The sequence below is a fragment of the Manis pentadactyla genome, chromosome X (genome assembly GCF_030020395.1).
Source record: "Manis pentadactyla isolate mManPen7 chromosome X, mManPen7.hap1, whole genome shotgun sequence".
Classification (NCBI taxonomy): Eukaryota; Metazoa; Chordata; class Mammalia; order Pholidota; family Manidae; genus Manis; species Manis pentadactyla.
The window spans coordinates 51,228,526-51,247,683 of record NC_080038.1 but is presented as its reverse complement, the minus strand read 5'-3'; the positions used below and the strand labels follow the sequence as shown (position 1 = coordinate 51,247,683).

At 39.4% G+C, this 19,158-nt stretch overlaps 1 protein-coding gene across 3 annotated transcripts in view; it reads right to left on the bottom strand.

The window, feature by feature from the left end:
* KLF8 (KLF transcription factor 8) overlaps positions 1-19,158 on the bottom strand; it is a 399,198-nt gene that overhangs the window by 50,834 nt on the left and 329,206 nt on the right. Inside the window, exon 1 of one of the 3 annotated variants that reach the window (XM_036931567.2) lies at positions 1,735-2,344. The exons of 1 other annotated variant lie outside the window; for it this stretch is intronic. In XM_036931567.2, the coding sequence (XP_036787462.2) occupies positions 1,735-1,800 (66 nt within the window). In that variant the 5' untranslated portion in view covers positions 1,801-2,344. Of the gene's footprint in view, positions 1-1,734; positions 2,345-19,158 lie in introns of those variants that run through there. One more of the 3 variants, XM_036931566.2, reaches the window with a different exon arrangement.

Below are 19,158 nucleotides of genomic sequence, written 5' to 3'. Positions count from 1 at the left end.
TGGTTATGGTGATCTTGTTCATGTTTTTTCCTCCAATTTTCTCTTCAAGTATCCTGAAAGCCTAAGAAGAGTTCTGAAAGTTGAGCCATTAATTAGTTTGGTTTTGAGAATGGATGAGATGCATGTGTCGCTTTTACTTTTGAGTTTATATTTTCCACCCTTGCTATGTTTTCTGCCTGTCTGCCCTTTAAGCTAACCTGAAGACACAGATGATAGCCCGTTCTGTGTGTCCCCAGCAGTTACCAAAGATTAACAATCATTATATATAAGTGTTCTCCCTAAAATTCTGAAGAATGGGATGAGGTGATTTGTGGGTCACTGGTTTCTGTTGTCCAAAGGTCCTCTTAGTTATATCATCCTGGCTAAGTTGCCCAAAGAATAAGGGGAAAGGCAGGATAGTGGCCCTTTCTCTCAGGTGCTAAGGTACAGTGGGAACAATGTTAAATCAGAAGCAAATAAAACCTGTTCCAGCGTCAGCCTTTGGGCAAGCGAATTCAATTTTCTGAGGTCTCCTTTCAGCCAATCTGGAAGGTGTTTTAAGGAAAGCAAAGCACATAATTCTATCAGCAGTGCTCCAAAGATAGTCTGACAGAGTAGGAAAAGGAAGTGAAAATATGATATCTATGGAGTGGCAATCTCTTTCACATACACTGTGGTATTTAATCTACGCAAATATCTTTTGAGATAAGAATATTAATCCACATTCTCTAAAGGAGAAAAGCAGTGCTTAGGGTCACACAGCTACTAAGTGGCGGTATTAGGATTTCAAAGAAGATCTGTTACCCCAAACCATCAGTCTCCATCAGTTTCAAACCTAAATTTAGAAGTATTATCTTTGACCAGTTATTGTCACAGTGAGTGACATCAGACGGGTGCTAAATTAATGCTTTTCTTTACAATGAAGAAAATAATTAAAGGATCATTCCTTTGACTATCTGTTTGGATTTATTTTTCCAAAGAATGCATTTTATTTGCTTTGTGATTTATTTATCCCCAAATTCTCAGGGTTAAAAAAAATAAAAGCCCACAAAAAGACAGCTTTTTAAGTCACCATTGCAAACTGGTTGGCTTCAGCAATCTCAGCAATTCTACTCAATCTTTCACCTACACGGACGAACCAACTGCCTTGGCCACGTCTGAAAGAGCTAGGGCAGGGCCTAGGCTTCCTCCTCCAACCAAGCCCAGCCCCTCCTTAAAGAGCCGGCACGCCCAAAGCAGTTCCTCTCCCGTCGCTGCCTCCAGGGCCTCGTCGCTTCAACTAGAACTTTAACCCCTGCGCCCTCCTCCTTCCTTTTAGGAGTACCGCTAAGTGCCCGCTACTGCTTAGGGGGTTACCTGGGAGCGTTGGCATTCTGAATCCTATTCTCTCTGGCTGCAACTTTGGCTGTGAGGGGTTAAGTCAAAGACAAACCATACCGCTTAAGAAGAAATGAGAGCACCCCGCGCCAGGGCGGACTAAATTAGACAAATCCGTCTTTTCTTACCCCTCTTCATTTCTCCCGCTAGCTTCTCCAAAGTACCTCTCCCATCCCTAGTTTCTCTTTGCTCAGACCTTTAGCAAAGTCATTTTCCCTGGAGTTTCATTTGATTCCACGTACTGTTCGTACCCTTCGCTCCCCAACACCACTCCTCCTCCCCCCATCGCTGCCAAAACCAAAAGAGAAGTGGGGGTAGGGGATAGAATCTAGACGGAAGAGATGGAAGTGGGTGGTTTCTAATCTCGGAGTCACTTACCGCCCATGTCACTAGCTGGGGACTCCTGAAGCGTCCTGGGCTTATGCAGTCCTCCGAAAGGCTCATACTCCTGAGCTGATCGCAAGACAGCTGTTTCCCTCACACCCGCCTCTGTCTGACAGCGCGCCAGACGACTCACTCACTCCTTCTCTTTCTCGGCCCCCACCTCCCCTTTTTCTCCAGGCTAAAAAATGGGGAGGCGAGCCAGAGCAAAGGGAGTCTATTCAGACCCAGGTGGGCCACTCTCGAAACAAGAGAAACAAAGCTCTCGAGCATCCAGCCCCAAACGCGGAGAGGAGGGAAGGGTAGCGAAGCGGACTTCCTAAAATGAATCCTCCTCCCCCCTGCAGCCAATGCAGCTCTTTTCCTCGGCTAAAAATACAGTGGGTTCTCTGGGCCTTAAGTGGTTTAGGCTGAGGATCCTCCGTTCCTCTTTCACCTCCACCAATTCAGTTCCAGCCAAGCCCACTCTCCACCCGTCGTCTGAACTCCACACACCCTTGAGAAGAGGGCCGGGGTAGGAGCTAAGAAAACCAACCCAAATTCCAAAGCACTATTTGAATACAAAGTTGAGGCGGAGGACTCCTTCAAGACAGGAACCAACCAGAAAATACCACAAAGGATCCCTTTACTGCCGCCTTTGCGGCTGCACCCCAGCGCCTTCCTAAAAAGAAAGAAGGGAGGGGCAAATGCCTACAATTGGTGGAAACATATAGGGGCACCCCCAGCTTAGGGCATGGGCTTCAGCGAAAAATGGGAACAACTCGTGTTGGTCCTCTGGAGAGAGGTTTCTTAGAGGCACCTAGCTGCCCCCATGGTAAACGTTGCATTTACGTGGGTCAGAACCTAAAGTGCATACTGGACTTGAGTGGATGGGGTGACTCCTGTCTCCTGCTTGACTAGACCCAGAAAAGAGAGGTATGACTATAGTGAGGGTGGAGTTCCTTATAAAGGACAGCAGCCTTTAGAGGAGAGTACTCAGTGGGAGGAGGTGGGAAAGGGTGGGGCTGAGACCGGGAAAGGAGAAAGGAGGGGGTGGGGCCGGGCCCTGTGCTGAGAGCATCAGTGGCGCCCCTGGCCGCTGTTCTCTGTGTTCAGCAGCAGCAGGTATAACTCGAATCAGTTTCAGTTCCTTATCTATCCCAGACAGAGGCTTGCAAGTACACTGCTTGGTCACCAGGGAAGGGTGAAAGGGATGAGGGGATTGAGGGTGGGGGCGGTAAGGAAGAGAGGAATGGGGAAAGGAAAAATCAAGAAAGCTGGCAACTGGACGCGATATTTACCTTCCTAGCTCTCCATGGCAACAGTATGAAAGCAGCAAGGACAGCGAGGTCACAGTGTCTTCTCAGGGAAGGACTAAGAGCAAAGAAGAATGGAGCTAGGGGCATTTTCTAGCTACAGACAAGTGAAAGAGGTGAGGATGAAAGGATGGGTGGGTGGAGAAGGAGGCGTTGAAGGAATTGTGAATACAGAAAGGCTCTTTTAGTGTCCCAGATACCAGACTTCTAAGAATAGAGTTCTCACCCCCCCACCCCACCCCCACCCCGAGAGACCGCCTCTCAGCCAGGCATTGGCAAAGATCCCTGTGGAGCTGAGTCCGTAGGATAACAGCCACATTTCCAGGATTTCTTTGCCGTTGTTGCCTGAAAGTCCCTCTCTAGCTCATTTTAATAGGCCAGGAAGTCACAAGCAACCACAGGCCCTTTCCAGGGCCTCTTCCCTACCACAATTCTTTCAAAGGGGAGGAAAAAGAAGAGAGACAAGAAATGAAGCAGAGGGAGGGGAGGCAGCAAAGAGACAGGAGAAATAATAATAACTCCTGTGTATTCAGCACCTAATATGGGCAAGTCACTGGGCCAGGTACTTTTACATTCATCATTTCTCATTTATTCCTAGTAACAACCATGGAACATAGGTACTATTATACTCTCCAAGCTCCTTTTAAAAAACAAGGAAATAGAGCTTCAGAGCCCAGTACTTCCCAATACATATATCGCCAGTTGCTTGATATTTCTGCCTGAATGTCTTCTAATCATGTCATCTTCTCTTACTCTGCCCTGAACTATTCCTCCTGTAGTTCACCAACCATCCGAATGGCATCACCATGCACCCCAACATCCTGGAAGTCATCCTTTAACCTATCATAATCTAGACCCTGCCTATCTCTGCTTTCCTGGGCCTTACCTATATTACAAATCCTTGAGAATGCCAGGCTGTTTCCATCCTTTATGCTTGGCTTACCTCACTTTCTCTGTCTGAAATGGCCTAAGATCTCTGTTCACCTTCTTGAAAGGAGTAACTCAAGATTATCTCCCCCCCTTACTTAATTCCTTTCAGCAGAACTGACCACTGCTTCCTCTGTACCTTTTTCTACCTCAGGACACACATTTGTTGATATAAGTGTCTCCCCTTACGAGACTATAAAGTTCCTGAGTTTAGGTACCAGGTCTTATCATTCCTGTAACCTGGGTGCCAGGTATTATTATTAACAATAATAATAGTTATTGAGCATTAAATATGTGCCAAGCTCTGACAACATTATGGGTAGGTATTATTACTATTCCCATTTTACAGATAAGGAAAGTAAGGGACAAAGATTAAGGAACATGTACGTGTATTTGCTGAATGAAGGAATATCCCTAGAGTAAGGATTTTTTAAAGAATTCCCTGTCTCACTATGCCATATTTCTCCACCATCTGCTCAGCTTACAAGATAAGATATATGTGGGTAGAATTGTAACATTTCCAGAGTATCTCACCTGGCTTTAGTTCATTTGCATATCCTCAGGGGTGGAGAGTTCATCTCCATATCAATGGGTAATTACCTGGGCAACCAAGGGCGTGTCTGAACCTGACAGGTTATGGGGAGGGGCTGGCTTGCTTACTGGCTTGCTTCTTCCAGAGTACGGAGAGAAAGACAGCGCTGGACTGCAGTTTGTAAGCAATAAATGGGTTTTAAACTTTATTTCTCCCTTTGACTGATTTCAGTTTTTAGAGGTATTTTGCCCCAGGATTTCCTCTCCCCGGACTTACATCTACCAACATGGAACTATATAGAGAAGTGTACAGCTCTCTACACATTCTTTAAAAATTAGTCACTTTATCCCATGAAGCCTTAGTGTCTCAATGCACATTAGTTTGTATTTCCCTCTAGTTTCTTTAGAATTGGCTTCTGTCTCAAATTAGGACTCAAAGATGGCTCACAGAGTACTATGTACTCCATAATCACAGTTATGGCAGGATTTTCTCTTTATATTCTTTACCTCTTGACATATAAATAATCAGCATGTGCATGGTGTTGTATCGGTCACAGGAAAGGGTGTGGGGGAACAGGTATGGATAGACGTTGTGATCAGTTTCCTTTGCCTTCTAGGAAGTACCACAGGCTATCCTTTGTATTAGCTGGTTTTAGAAATAAACCAAATAGAGACCTGCAGTAACTTCAATTCCTTCCATCCACCCATAAGCCTTAGTGAGATTGCCTGTTTGAAGTAGCAACCTGTGCTTTCCTCTATATACTCAAAAAAGCCAATGAGGATTATAAAAGTTAAATTAATCACAAAGCCTAATGAACAACAGCTAATATGCAGACACTCCATGTGTCAAGGCCTATAATACAGATGCTGTTCTTCCCTTTTCCTCTTCCTCCTCTTCAAACTCCTCCTTCTCCTCCTTTACTTGAAAGCCAACTGACAAACTACTAGGGTGGAGCCCAGTCTGAGGGTTGGAGGGAGGGAAGGAAAAGCCTCAGTAAGAGGACTCCACCCTCCCTGTTCCCAGTAGAACAACAACAAAAAGAAGGCTTGGGGAGCTGGGGCAGAGAGGAAGGTGGGACAGAATAGGGTGAAGGGAAGAAGGGAGGGAGGTGTGAGGGCAGTTAGGGGCCCAGTAGGGTAGAGCTGATCTGGGGAGGGGAGGGAGTCAAGCAGTGTATAAACAGAAAAGCCTGCATTCTTAAGTCACTGTTCATGAAACAATAAAAATATAGCTGAAACCAGTGCATAGCTCAGGACTAATGGGAACAAAATTGCCTTCCTCACCCACTTTCTTCTTGCTTTGCAGTTCCCCAGAGGGCATATTCCCCCTCTGAGCCCACCTAGAAGGAGGCCTTTTGCCCCTCTGCTAATATTGAACCAGTGTTAAGTTTCTCACACATCCCAGAGGACAGTGCTAAGGTTACTGTCAGCAAAGGATAAGGATATTTTGGAGAAGATAATCTAGTTAGCTTAGAGGTGAAAGCCTGGAAGGAGATAATGGGAGAAAACCAACAACTTTGCTTAAAAGCTATACAACCTTGGGCAAGTCACTTCATTTCTCTAAAAGTCAGTTTCCTTACCTATTTCTTTTAAAAAGCATAGTGCTAGTACCTCTCAGAATTGTCAAAAAGATTAAATAAGATGCACAGGTGGCTTTACAGTGAAACTGATGAAGTTTGAGCTTCAGGGTCCATCATTTGAATGGCCCCTTTCAAAGGCCCTGGGAAAGATCAAATTGTGTTTTTCTTAAAGAGGGTCCCCAAAGTTGTATAGGTTTCAGGCCCTACAAAGCTTGGATCTGCCCCTGATGACATTATAACCTACAAAGCACAGTGTGCATGGCATAAAGAAAGCTATTATTCTTAGCAATTCTTAGCAATGACAACCCTTGAATCTACTAGCTTTAGACTGAGTCTCTTTCCAGCCACAGATATTGGGAACATGTCTCTGTTTCCCATAACTCCCATCCTTATACATGTGAATAAACCAACTGATAAAAATTAATAACTAAACTGCCCGCTTGAGAAAGGGCCCATTTAGTCATTCAAATGTATGATTAAATTCAACTTAAGAGTGACAAATGGGCCAGGAGCAGGTGACCAGGGTTTGAAATTCTCCTGGAAGAGCACCATCCCAGGCATGCTCAAGCAGGCCTGCTAACTCCAAGTTTAGTTGTGCTTCAGGCTGCTAACTTTATGAGCAGAGCGCTTGACTAGGGGTGTGTGTGTGTGTGTGTGTATGCATATGCTGAGGTTATGGGATAGCGTATGCATGTAGTTTTTGCATTAGTAGAGACTCTAGATACTACCACACCTAGAAATTAGAGAAGGAAAGAGGCTTTATAATCAGCAACCAAGTCAAATCAGAAAATCTGGGAATCTCAGCCTCACCTATGGGAAAGGTATAACATCCTTGGCCTGGTCCCCAAAACATATATTCCTGAGTCAGAGAAGGATCTTACTGAGTATACAAGAAAAATACTTGCATTCTTTCTTTCATACTAAACAAATAAATATTAAAAATTATCTAAGGAAATGTATAAATAGAACAGGAACTTCTTTATCACCAAGCTAATCCAGAGAGGCTCCAGGGCCCTGCAGGCTCCCCAAAGGCAAGCTCATGCTTATCATCCTTGCATTATCACAAGTAAGCAGTTCTCACTTCCCTAACAGAGGGGTTGTGTCCATCTCCACTGTCCCTCAAACCAATGGGACATTGTCTTTCACCCATCTTCCCATTGCAGTGTTATTGCAGAGAAGAAAAAAGGAGGGGTGAATGTCTTTGGTACTCTCTTAAAACCTTTCCACTAGCACACCTATTGAAGTACTGCACCATTATTCTCTCCTTCCTGTGCTCTTTGCTTACCCAAATGGCTCTGCATTGTGGTAGTCCTTTCCCCTGAAGTCAATACCACAAATATAGGTGGAACATCCTACCATGAAGCCACAATGACAAGACATTACCTTTTAAAGTCAGGCTAGCAGTTAATTTAAAAGAGTAAGGCAGTCAGATTAGCAGTATTAATTCACTTCCTAAGGTGAGATAAATGATTTGATCTGGGAAGAGAGTCTAATTAGTCTTTCATGGGGACAGGCAACTACACTTTTTTACATGATATAGCCACACAACTGAAATGATCTGGACTATGTGGACAACTGGTGAAGAGAAAAATGCAAATATGCTGATAATAAAAAATTGAAGGCATGTAATGGAGACAAGAGTTATTCACCCAAGCATGTTGCTCTCAGAGAGGCCTGAAGAGATTATTTCATGCAGTATTTTTTAACATGTTGTGTGCATACCAATAGTGGTATAAAAGATTATCTTAGGTGATACACATATAAATATTTTCTAATAGTATGCAGTTATTTTTATGGTTGTCTTCTATTATGGAAAGTAAAACTTGCTTTCTATTTATGTTAATGCTATTCTTGATAAAATTGTTTTTAGTGAAATAAATTAGTTTACTTAAGGAAATATATTAAGCAAATAATGGTACAGGTGATACTCAGATGTGATCTAAATCATGAAGGTGAAATATAAATAACTGAACTTCAGCAAACAATGACTGAACCCAACTCTCCCTATTCAGGAGAGTTAATTAGACACCGTGGCTTGGAGGAGGGCCTAACCCCCCAAATAAATAAATATATAGCAAGCCTGCTTCTTCCTCCTATGCCCGTGGCAGAATTATTAGTAGAACATGGAAGTTTTTTACCGAGCCTGGATGAAGCTTTATAGTCTTTCTCAACACATCTCTACAGGAAGATTTCCTTGAACCTGTATTTTGTGCTAAGGGCCCTCTTCCAGACCTTATAGCACTCTGACATACTTCTCTTATAGGGCTCAACATATTATATACACCTATCTTTTTATATGGCAGTCTCACACACTTGAGTGTCAGTTCTTTGAGGTCAGGAGTACAATCGTAAATCGTTCAATTATGTGTATAATTTTAGCTCTGAGCACAATGTCTATCATATGACAATAACTCAATAAAAGTTTACAGAAAGAAATAATTTAGAACCACAATGTCTGGGTGTGAATACTGGCTCCATCACTTACTAGCTGTGTGACCTTGGACAAGCTATTTAATGTATCTGGGCCTCAGTGTCCTCATTTTTTTAAATAGGAATAATAATAGTACCTACCTCATAGGATATTGAGAGGATTAAGTAACTTAATACATGTAACATGCTTAGAACAGTACTTGGCACAGAGTAAGCACTACATAAATGTTTGCTTTTATTATGTTGAACTGAAATACACCTTTTTGAGATTTCTACTCATTTGTCCTGAGACAGACTTCTGGAGAAACATGGAGTAAGGCTACTTCTTCATCCATGTCATGGTCCCTCAAGTGCCTCAACTTCTTTTCTCTCCTGTAAACATCCCTGATTGCTTAATCTATTCCTTTTATAATAGGCTTCTCATACCCTCAAACACCTGTTTTATCGCTTGGTTAGAGCAAAACAATATGGACTCCCAGGCTAGGGATGCTATCTCACAAAGGCAAAGGTGATATTTAAATTTTTTTCTAATGAATACATATTTTATAATTGGAAAAAAACATTTAAATTAGACATAGGATTATAGTTGTGGGCAGTAGAAGGATTATAGAACTTTTATTTCCTTTATTTCTATTTTCCAACTTTTCTAAGACAAATTTGTACTATTTCTATAATTAGAATAAAACAAATAGGATGAAATATTTATAAATCAGCATCTTAACATAATCCTTCTTGCCTGAATCCTATCGGCTTAAAGAAAGTTACTCAAGTAGCATGTATATATAACACTAGTAACGAACCACTCACTTCATTTCTTACCTATATTATCAAAATAACCTCCTGATTGGACTCCCCACCTCCACTTTTGCTCTCATGCAGCTAGAATTTTATCATTCCAAAACCATAAATTTCTCAAAGGTGTCTCATTTACCTCAAGAAAAAAGCTAAAACTTCTTAGTGTGGCCTATAAGAAAGACTTTCATAAATGCACTGTACATTTCCCATAGCCTCATTTCTTCAACCAGGACTTGTCACCTGCTCAGGCAACCCTTTGCAAGCCAAAGTACAGGAAATCTGGCTGAGTGTTCCTCCCCCCTACTTACACAATGTGGCAGAACAAATTTTCTTTGTAGAAATAATCACAATTTATAATCAGTTATGCTGTGCATTCATGTGATTATTTTTTCTATACCTGTATCTCCCACTAGACCTCTTCCTGTGAAGGCAGAATCCAGGCCAATTTTACTTACACATATAATCGGTGCTTGGAAGAAAGAAGCTGCTCAATAAATATTTGTTCATTTTGCTGACTGGATGACTGAATAATATCTTTATTTGCTTTTTTTAAATATAAAGTGTTCACTATCAGAAAGCAATACTTCTCTGATATACAGTGCTCCTGAATTTGCCTAGATGGCAATGGGTCATTAGTAGTGGGTGTAGGGTAGAGAGGAATAGCTTTTTTTTTTCCTTTAGTAGTAATCAGGAAAAGAGCTGGGGTCTAAAGTTAGTCTACATTTCTGTAATAATAATAATAATCATGAATGGGGTGCATTTAGTGTTCTAAATACTTACATGTAGTAAGGCATTTAATTCCTGCAACAACACTGTAAATGCCATTATACCCATTTTACAGAGGAATAAATCAAGGCAGAGAGAAGTTAAGCAATTTTGCCAGTATCACATAGCATATCACCCTTTTCAGTTATTCTAATTGTATTGGATCCAAACAACACTGGACATGCCCTAGGATCCTCAGAAATAGATTCTAGAGATCAGGATAAGGAACTATTGTAAACTTGCACAGGTTTTTCCAAATGACAGTTCTTTTTACATGTTCACATCTGTCCTTGGCTACACTGTGCTAGCTCTCCAGGTATTAGAATATAAAAGTTAACTGATCCATAGGAAGTATTCTTTATTGATCTTCAGAGCAAGGAATAATTTATATAGATAATTATTTTTAAATGTTCCATTTTACAGAAGCAGCTAATAATAATAATGGCTACCATATCTTGAGTAACTATTCCCCTGCTTAGCAGTTTATAGATATTACCTCACTTATTCCTGACTATGACACTGAGAGTCCCAGTTTTCCCTGGGAAAGGCAGAAGCCCCAGTCATGAAAATGATGGCCAAACAAGGAGGGAATGGCATGATATATTCAGTGTAATGAAACAGAAGGGCCTCAAACCAAGAATATTATACCCAGCAAGATTATCATTTAAATTAGAAGGAGGGATTAAACAATTTCCAGACAAGCAAAATTTTAGGGAATTTAACTCTCACAAACCATCTCGACAAGTGTATTTCAAAGGGGCTACTATAGATGGAAGTGCTCCTAAGGCTAAATAGCTGTTACCAGAGAAAATAAAACCACAGCAAAGAAAGTATACCCACCAAATACTAACTAAATGGAAAATAAAATCAGCTATCCACAAAATCTGTCAAGTGAAACACAAAGAGTACAGAATAAAACAAATAACTTATAAAGAGTGGAGGAGGCAGAAAAAGTAGGGACAGAAATAAAGAATGATCAGACTGTGTTTATAATACTGTAATAAGTGAGTTAAGGTAGACTACTAGATAGTAAATAAGTTGCCCTTGAACCTTTAATAACCACAAATCCAAAGCCTGCAATGGCAATAAGTACATATCTATCGATGATTACCCTAAATGTAAATGGCTGAATGCACCAATCAAAACACACAGAATAATAGAATGGATAAAAAGCAAGATCTATCTGTATGCTACGTACAAGAGACTCACTTCAAACACAAAGATATACAAGACTAAAACTGAAGGGATGGAAAAATATATTTCATGCAAACAAAAGGCAGAAAGCAGGTGTAGCAGTACTTGTATCAGACAAAACAGACTTCAAAACAAACAATGTAACAAGAGACAAAGAAGGACATCACATAATGACAAAGGGGTCAGTCCACCAAAGAGGATGTAACCATTATAAATATCTATACACCAAACACAAGAGGACCTACATATGTGAAACAAATACTAACAGATTTAAAGGAGGAAATAGAATGCAATGCATTTATTTGATGAGATGTCAACACACTACTCACTGCAAAGGACAGATCAACCAGACAGAAAATAAGTAAGGACACAGAGTCACTGAATAACACATTAGAACAGGTGGACCTAACAGACATCTATAGAACATTCCACCCAAAAGGAACAGGATACACATTCTTCTCAAGTACACATGGAACATTTTCAATAATAGATGACATACTAGGCCACAAAATGAGCCTCAGCAAATTCAAAAAGATTGAAATTGTACCAACCAACTTCTCAGATCACAAAGGTATAAAACTAGAAATAAATTGTACAAAAAAACAAAAAGGCTCACAAATACATGGAGGATTAACAACATGCTCTGAAATAATCAGTGGATAAATGACCAAATTAAAACAGAGATCAAGCAATATATGGAGACAAATGAAAACAACAGCACAATGCCCCAACTTCTGTGGGATGCAGCAAAGGCAGTTCAAAGAGGATAGTTTATGGGAATCCAGGCCTATTTAAATTAGGAAGAACAATCCAGAATGAACAGTCTAAATTCACAATTATTGAAACTGGCAAGAGAAGAAAAAATGAGGCCCAAAGTCAGCAGAAGGAAGGACATAATAAAGATCAGAGAAGAAATAAATAAAATTGAGAAGAATAAAACAATAGAAAAAATTAATGAAACCAAGAGCTGGTTCTTTGAGAAAATAAACAAATTAGATAAACCCATAGCCAGACTTAATTAAGAAAAAAAGAGAATCTAAACATATAAACAGAATCAGAAATGAGAAAGAAAAAATCACTATGGATACCACAGAAAAACAAATGATTATTAGAGAATACTATGAAAAACTCTATGCTAACAAACTGGATAACCTAGAAGAAATGAACAAATTTCTAGAAAAATACAACCTTCCAAGACTGACCCAGGAAGAAAGAGAAAATCTAAGCAGACCAATTACAAGAAATGAAATTGAATTGGTAATCAAAAAACTACCTAAGAACAAAACTTGCGGACCAGATGGATTCACCACTGAATTTTGTCAGATATTTAGAGAAGACATAATACCCATTTTCCTTAAAGTATTCCAAAAAATAGAACAGATGGGAAAAATTCCAAACTCATTCTATGAAGCCAGCATCACTCTAATACCCAAACCAGGCAAAGATACCACAATAAAAGAAAACTGCAAATCAATATCCCTGATGAACATAGATGCAAAAATACTCAATAAAATATTAGCAAACCGAATTCAAAAATACATCAATAGGATCTTACACCATGATCAAGTGGGATTCATCCTAGGGATGCAAGGATGGTATAACATTAGAAAATCCATCAACATCATCCTCTATATCAGTTAAAAGAATGACAAAAATCACATGACTATCTCCATAAACGCTGAAAGAGCATTTGACAAAATTCAACACCAATTCATGATAAAAACTCTTAACAAAATGGGTATAGAGGGTAAGTACCTCAACATATAAAAGGCCATATATGACAAACCCACAGCCAACATCATACTTAACAATGAAAAGCTGAAAGCTTTTCCTCTAAGATTGGGAAAAAGACAATGGGGCCCACTCTCCCCGCTTCTATTCAACATAGTACTGGAGGCCATAGCCACAGCAATCAGACAACACAAAGAAATAAATGGCATCCATCCTGATTGGTAAGAAAGAAGCCAAACTGTCACTGTTTGCAGATGACAAGATATATTGGACATAAAAATCCCTAAAGAATCCACTCCAAAACTACTAGAACTAATATCTGAATCAGCAAAGTTGTAGGATACAAAATTAATACACAGAAATCTGTGGCTTTCCTATACACTAATGATGACTAGCATAAAGAGAAATCAGGAAAACAATTCCATTTACAATTGCATCAAAAAGAATAAAATACCTAGGAATAAACCTAACCAAGGAAGTGAAAGACCTATAACCTGAAAAATACAAGACACTCTTAAGAGAAATTAAAGAGGACACTAATAAATGGAAATTCATCCCATGCTCTTTGGTAGAAAGAATTAATATTGTAAAAATGGCCAACCTGCCCAAAGCAATCTACAGATTCAATGTAATCCCTATCAAATACTGACAGCATTCTTCAACAAACTGGAACAAACACTTCTAAAATTCATATGGAACCACAAAAGACCTCAAATAGCCAAAGCAATCTTGAGAAAGAAGAATAAAGCTTGGAAAATTACACTCCCCAACTTCAAGCTCTACCACAAAGCCACAGTAATCAAGACAATTTGGTACTGCCACAAGAACAGACCCATAGACCAGTAACTGAACAGAAATTCCAGATATTAACCCAAGCATATGTGGTGAATTAATATACAATGAAGGAGCCATGGATATACAATGGGGAAATGACAGCCTCTTCAACAGCTGGTGTTGGCGAAACTGGACAGCTACATGGAAGAGAATGAAACTGGATTATTGTCTAATCCCATACACAAAAGTAACCTTGAAATGGATCCATGACCAGAATGTAAGTCACGAAACCATAAAACTCTTAGAAAAAAACGTAGGCAAAAAATCTCTTGGACATAAACATGAGCAACTTCTTCATGAACATATCTCCACGATCAAGGGAAACAAAAGCAAAGATGAACAAGTGGGACTCTATCAAGCTGAAAAGCTTCTGTACAGCAAAGGACATCATCAATAGAACAAAAAGACATCCTACGGTATGGAAGAATATATTCATAAATGACATACCCAATAAAGGGTTGACATAAAAAATATGTAAAGAGCTCACGCACCTCAACAAACAAAAAGCAAATAATCCAATTACAAAATGGGCAGAAGATCTGAACAGACACTTCTCCAAAGAAATTCAGATGGTCAACAGGCACATGAAAAGATGCTCCACATCAGAGTAATGCAAATTAAAGTCACAATGAGATATCACCTCACACTAGTTAGGATGGCAACCATCCAAAAGACAAACAACAAATGTTGGCAAGGATGTGGAGAAAGGGAACTCTCCTTTACTGCTGGTTGGAATGTAAACTGGTTCAACCATGGTGGAAAGCAGTATGGAGGTTCCTCAAAAAACTAAAAATAGAAGTACCATTTCACCTAGGAATTCCACTCCTAGGAATTTACCCTAAGAAAGCAGGAACCCAGTTTGAAAAAGACATATGCACCCCTATGTTTATCGCAGCACTATTTACAATAGCCAAGAAATGGAAGCAACCTAAGTGTCCATCAGTAGATGAAAGGTTAAAGAAGATGTAGTACATATACACAATGGAATATTATTCAGCCATGAGAGGAAAACAAATCCTACCATTTGTAACAACATGGATGGAGCTAGAGGGTATTATGCTCAGTGAAATAAGCCAGGCAGAGAAGACAAGTACCAAATGATTTCACTCATGTGTGGAGTATAAGAACAAAGAAAAAACGGAAGAACAGAACAGCAGTAGACTCACAGAACCAACGAATGGAGTAACAGTTACCAAAGGGAAAGGGACTTGGAAGGATGCTTGGGAAGGGAGGGATTAGGGGAATAAGGGGCCTTATGATTAGCACACATAATGTAGGGGTGGGGCATGCAAAAGGCGGTATAGCCCAGAGAAGACATTTAGTGACTCTATAGCATCTTACTATGCTTATGGACAGTGACTATAATGGGTTATGTGGTGAGGGCTTGATAATGGGGGGAATTAAGTAACCACAATGTTGCTCATGTAATTGTATATTAATGATACTAAAAGAAAAAATAAAAGTGGTCAAAGATGAATGTGGCTGTGCAGAGCACAGCTGGAGAGAATAAATAACAACAATGACAACAATATTAATAATGAGGGGCTTACATTGATGGAGCACTGTGATAAGCCCAATATTGGTTTTATTTAATCCATGCATCCACCCTCAGTTAATATCCTAGTCTCATAGCCAAGTACATGCCAGCGTGTGTGTGTGCTTAATCTCTATGTCTTCGAATGTTCAGAGTCAGTGTTGGGCTATCACTGGTTTTGAAATGGGTGGATGGGGAAGATGACAATGTGTGGGAGAAGGACAGCATACTGGGGAGAGGGTGGAGGTCAGCTGGCATCTCCAGCATCCCCATCTGAATATCTCTTGATTCTAGCCTTTTGATAGCTAAGGATTATATTTTTTATTTTATGGAGGTTATTTTTAGTGTGAGTGAAAAATTGACTTTGGTGACTTTAGCAATCAATCACCCATTTGTAGTTGCTAATATATAACTAGGGTTTAGAGACCCTCAATTTTAATTATCTGTCTGCATAGGACAACAGACAGACCTATGCCTCCTGCTGGAGAAACTGTAATAACTAGTCACTGATTATCTGTGTTTATTGATATTCATTTCTCAGAGACATCTCCAAACAGCTTTAGGTTCCTTACATGGTCTATCACAGGCAGAGCCTAAAAATATTTGGCCAAGGCTCACATTCCCAAAAGACATCGAATTTTGACTTTTGCCCTTACTCCCAAATCACAGCATTGAAAGATTTCATCATACAAATTCAACTGTTAAGCCCATGATCGGAACACACCTCCTGCAGCACTCTATTTCTGATATTTATATATAAGAATTTTTTAAATCTTGTGAGTAGCATTGTATTATACATGTTTTCATAAATGTCATTTTGCTTAATGTGAGAGTTTAAAATGTGGCACAATTTTGGGGACACTTTTTCATATTTCATTTAAAAAATATTCTGAGAATTGGAACAAAAATTAGTCCAAATTTGTTTGGCCACTGTGACATCTGGTCCCATGCAATTATCCACTTTCCTAAACTGACTCCAGATTCGTTAATGCCACATCTCTACTCTTTTAAGATCAAAGCTTAACCTAATTCTCAAAAGCCCTTTTACAATTCTACACACCTGTATAGACATCTTCTTAAAAGGAGATTTGCTTCTTAGTTTATCTAGGGTTAAATTGAAAGAGTTCAATTTTTAATTTGTCTCCAACTTTCCTTACTATTTACAACTAACTATAATAAGGCTAAGTATCAATTACATATGTACATGTATCATAAACATGTTATAACATTTACATTCTTGTTTGATTATGTCACTAAAACATTATGGATCCTTTTGATCAATTTTCACAGTATATTGCTCAGGTAGAATGATGATTTGCTCATAGTAGGAGGTAAGAATTGTTGGGTTTGGGAGGAGACATTTGTGGTGTGTTATTGCCAGCTCTATATATAGGAAACAGCCAATTTATTTAGGAGTTCCTATCACAGAACATTTTTTAAACCAACAAATGGACTGTTTTTTTTAAAAATCAAATCCCAATGTATATATATGTGGGGAAAGGCTCTTTGCTTTCTATAACTCATCCAAACTCAGTTCAGCTACCAGAACTCCAGCCTAGGTGTAATATTTCACTATCCCCTGCTTGTAACAGAAGGGAGTTTGGATGCTTTATCTTGTATGTTACACACTTTACATAGAGTTCTTAATTAATTTAATCCAAAGCACCAAGGTCCCTTCATCCCTGCCCCTAGGAACAGGTTACCTTTAGATCCTCTCTGTACAGATAGAGGGACTGGTACAGAATTTCCTTTTTGCTAGTGGTATGTGATTTTGTCTCTTAGTAGGCCACTGCTACAAAAGCTGTTCAGCAGTCCTATTTCAGACCAAACTAGTTGTGGGATTCTACCAATTCCATCTGCAGCACTGATCTTATTCCCACCTGGTTTGCAAAAAGGGACCCCAGCTACAGCCAGGGACCTATAAGTTAGGGCCTCCTACTCACTACCCATCTTTCTTCAGTGTACTGTCCTTTTCTCATTGATCATTTCCCATATTAATAATCCTAATTTTCTCCTCCATTTCAATGTTCTGCCTATCAGAATATCTGTTAACTCTAATGTTGATTTCTTCTCTACAAGGCATAATTCTGTCTGTTAAGAGATTTTAATAAAATCCTCAGAAGCAGTGTCCAGTAGATTACTAGGAGGGGTAGTAAATCCCCCCCACAATGCCTTCTGTTCTAATCCTGGGTCCACCAAATATCTTCAGCCTTTTAAAGGTACAATTGAGAATGGCATGGAAAATACTGGATTCTATAACCCGAGTGAGTTGGAACCTGGAACAATTAGCCTCTCATTTTGTTCTAGTGGTCTTTATCAGGAAAGCACTATGAATAATAAATTTTTCTTCTACATCATTGAAGTTGAAGTGGAGATGCTCTGGTTTCTAATGGGCATACTAAATATGAAAGCATTATCAGTATGTGACTCACTATCCTTGAGTATAACTCCAAGATGGGAAGTCAGTGAGTACTAGTTTTTGCTATTAGTTATGTGCTCCAAATAGGCAACACATACTTTCACTACTATTGAAAAAACAGCTGTTCATGAGTTCACATTATTGGCCACCATATACAGGCAAGCAGAGCCATATTCTGAGGCAGCATTAAGGTCTTTCCTTCTTGGAATCCATCTTTTTAATGAACTATTTGGCATATACTATATGCTTTGAGAGAATTGAGCTAGCAAGGGAGATCAGAGAACCTTACTTTGGATGACTAAAGGCTAACTAGGCCCAGGAGGGAGGAAGTAGGAAGAAGCAGCACCATAGACAAAGGCCCTATTACAGGAGGGACTATATTATTTCCAAAAACTCAAAAGGCCAGAGAAGTCAGAGGAAATTAAGTGAGAGTAGTATAAGTTGAGGCTGGAGCACAGGTACAGGGCAGAATATATAGGAATTTATAGAGATCCTAAAGAGTTTTGTTTTTATCCAAAGAGTCACTAAATATTTTAAGCAGAGGAGTAACATAATTAGATGTACATTTTGAAATGTATATTTGGCTGCATCATGGAGCTCTGATCAGAGGTTCTGTGGTAAATTAAGAGAGACAAGTTAGGAGTCTGGTGCAGGATTTAAGCAATAAAGAATATAGCTTATACCAGGTAGGGGCAGTGAAGATGCAGAGAAGTAGACTGATTTTAGAGAAATTTAGGAAGTCTTATCAACAGACTTTGGTCACAGATTGAATATCTGGAGTTAAGGGAAAGGGAATTGCCTACAATGATCCTTATGTCTCTATCTTGAGAAATTGGATGAGTAGTGATGTCATTCACTGAGGAACAATGGAAAGTAAAGTGTTCAGGGAAGGAAGATCATGAGTTCAGTTTTGGATGTGTTGAGCCTGAGGTATCTTTTAGACAATGTCAAGTAAACAATTGGATATGGGTTTCTGAGGACATGTATGCGCACTGTGGAAGACCTAAACCTTATAGAGCATTGATTGCTACTTCAGGCTTTAGGTCTTATTCTACTTTATATTAAGGAACATTTTAGAGCTTCAATTTGGGCTTCTCTTCTATCATTTTAGATTTAATTAAGGGAGACCTGTATATTTTGGAGACAAATATTTTTATTTTTTCAAAACAACTTCTCTCCTGAGTCTTCCAACCAACTCTTATTGAATTAAATAGTCATCTCTACAATAGTGGGGACTTTTTCATTTAACATATATATCACCAATGTAAAGGTGGTAATCTCAAGTTGTAAATTACATTCTCTGGATAAGAACAATAAGAGCAAGTTTTTGAGAATTTGGTACATGATATATATTATTTGAAAGACTCCAAAATTAATTAAGATCTC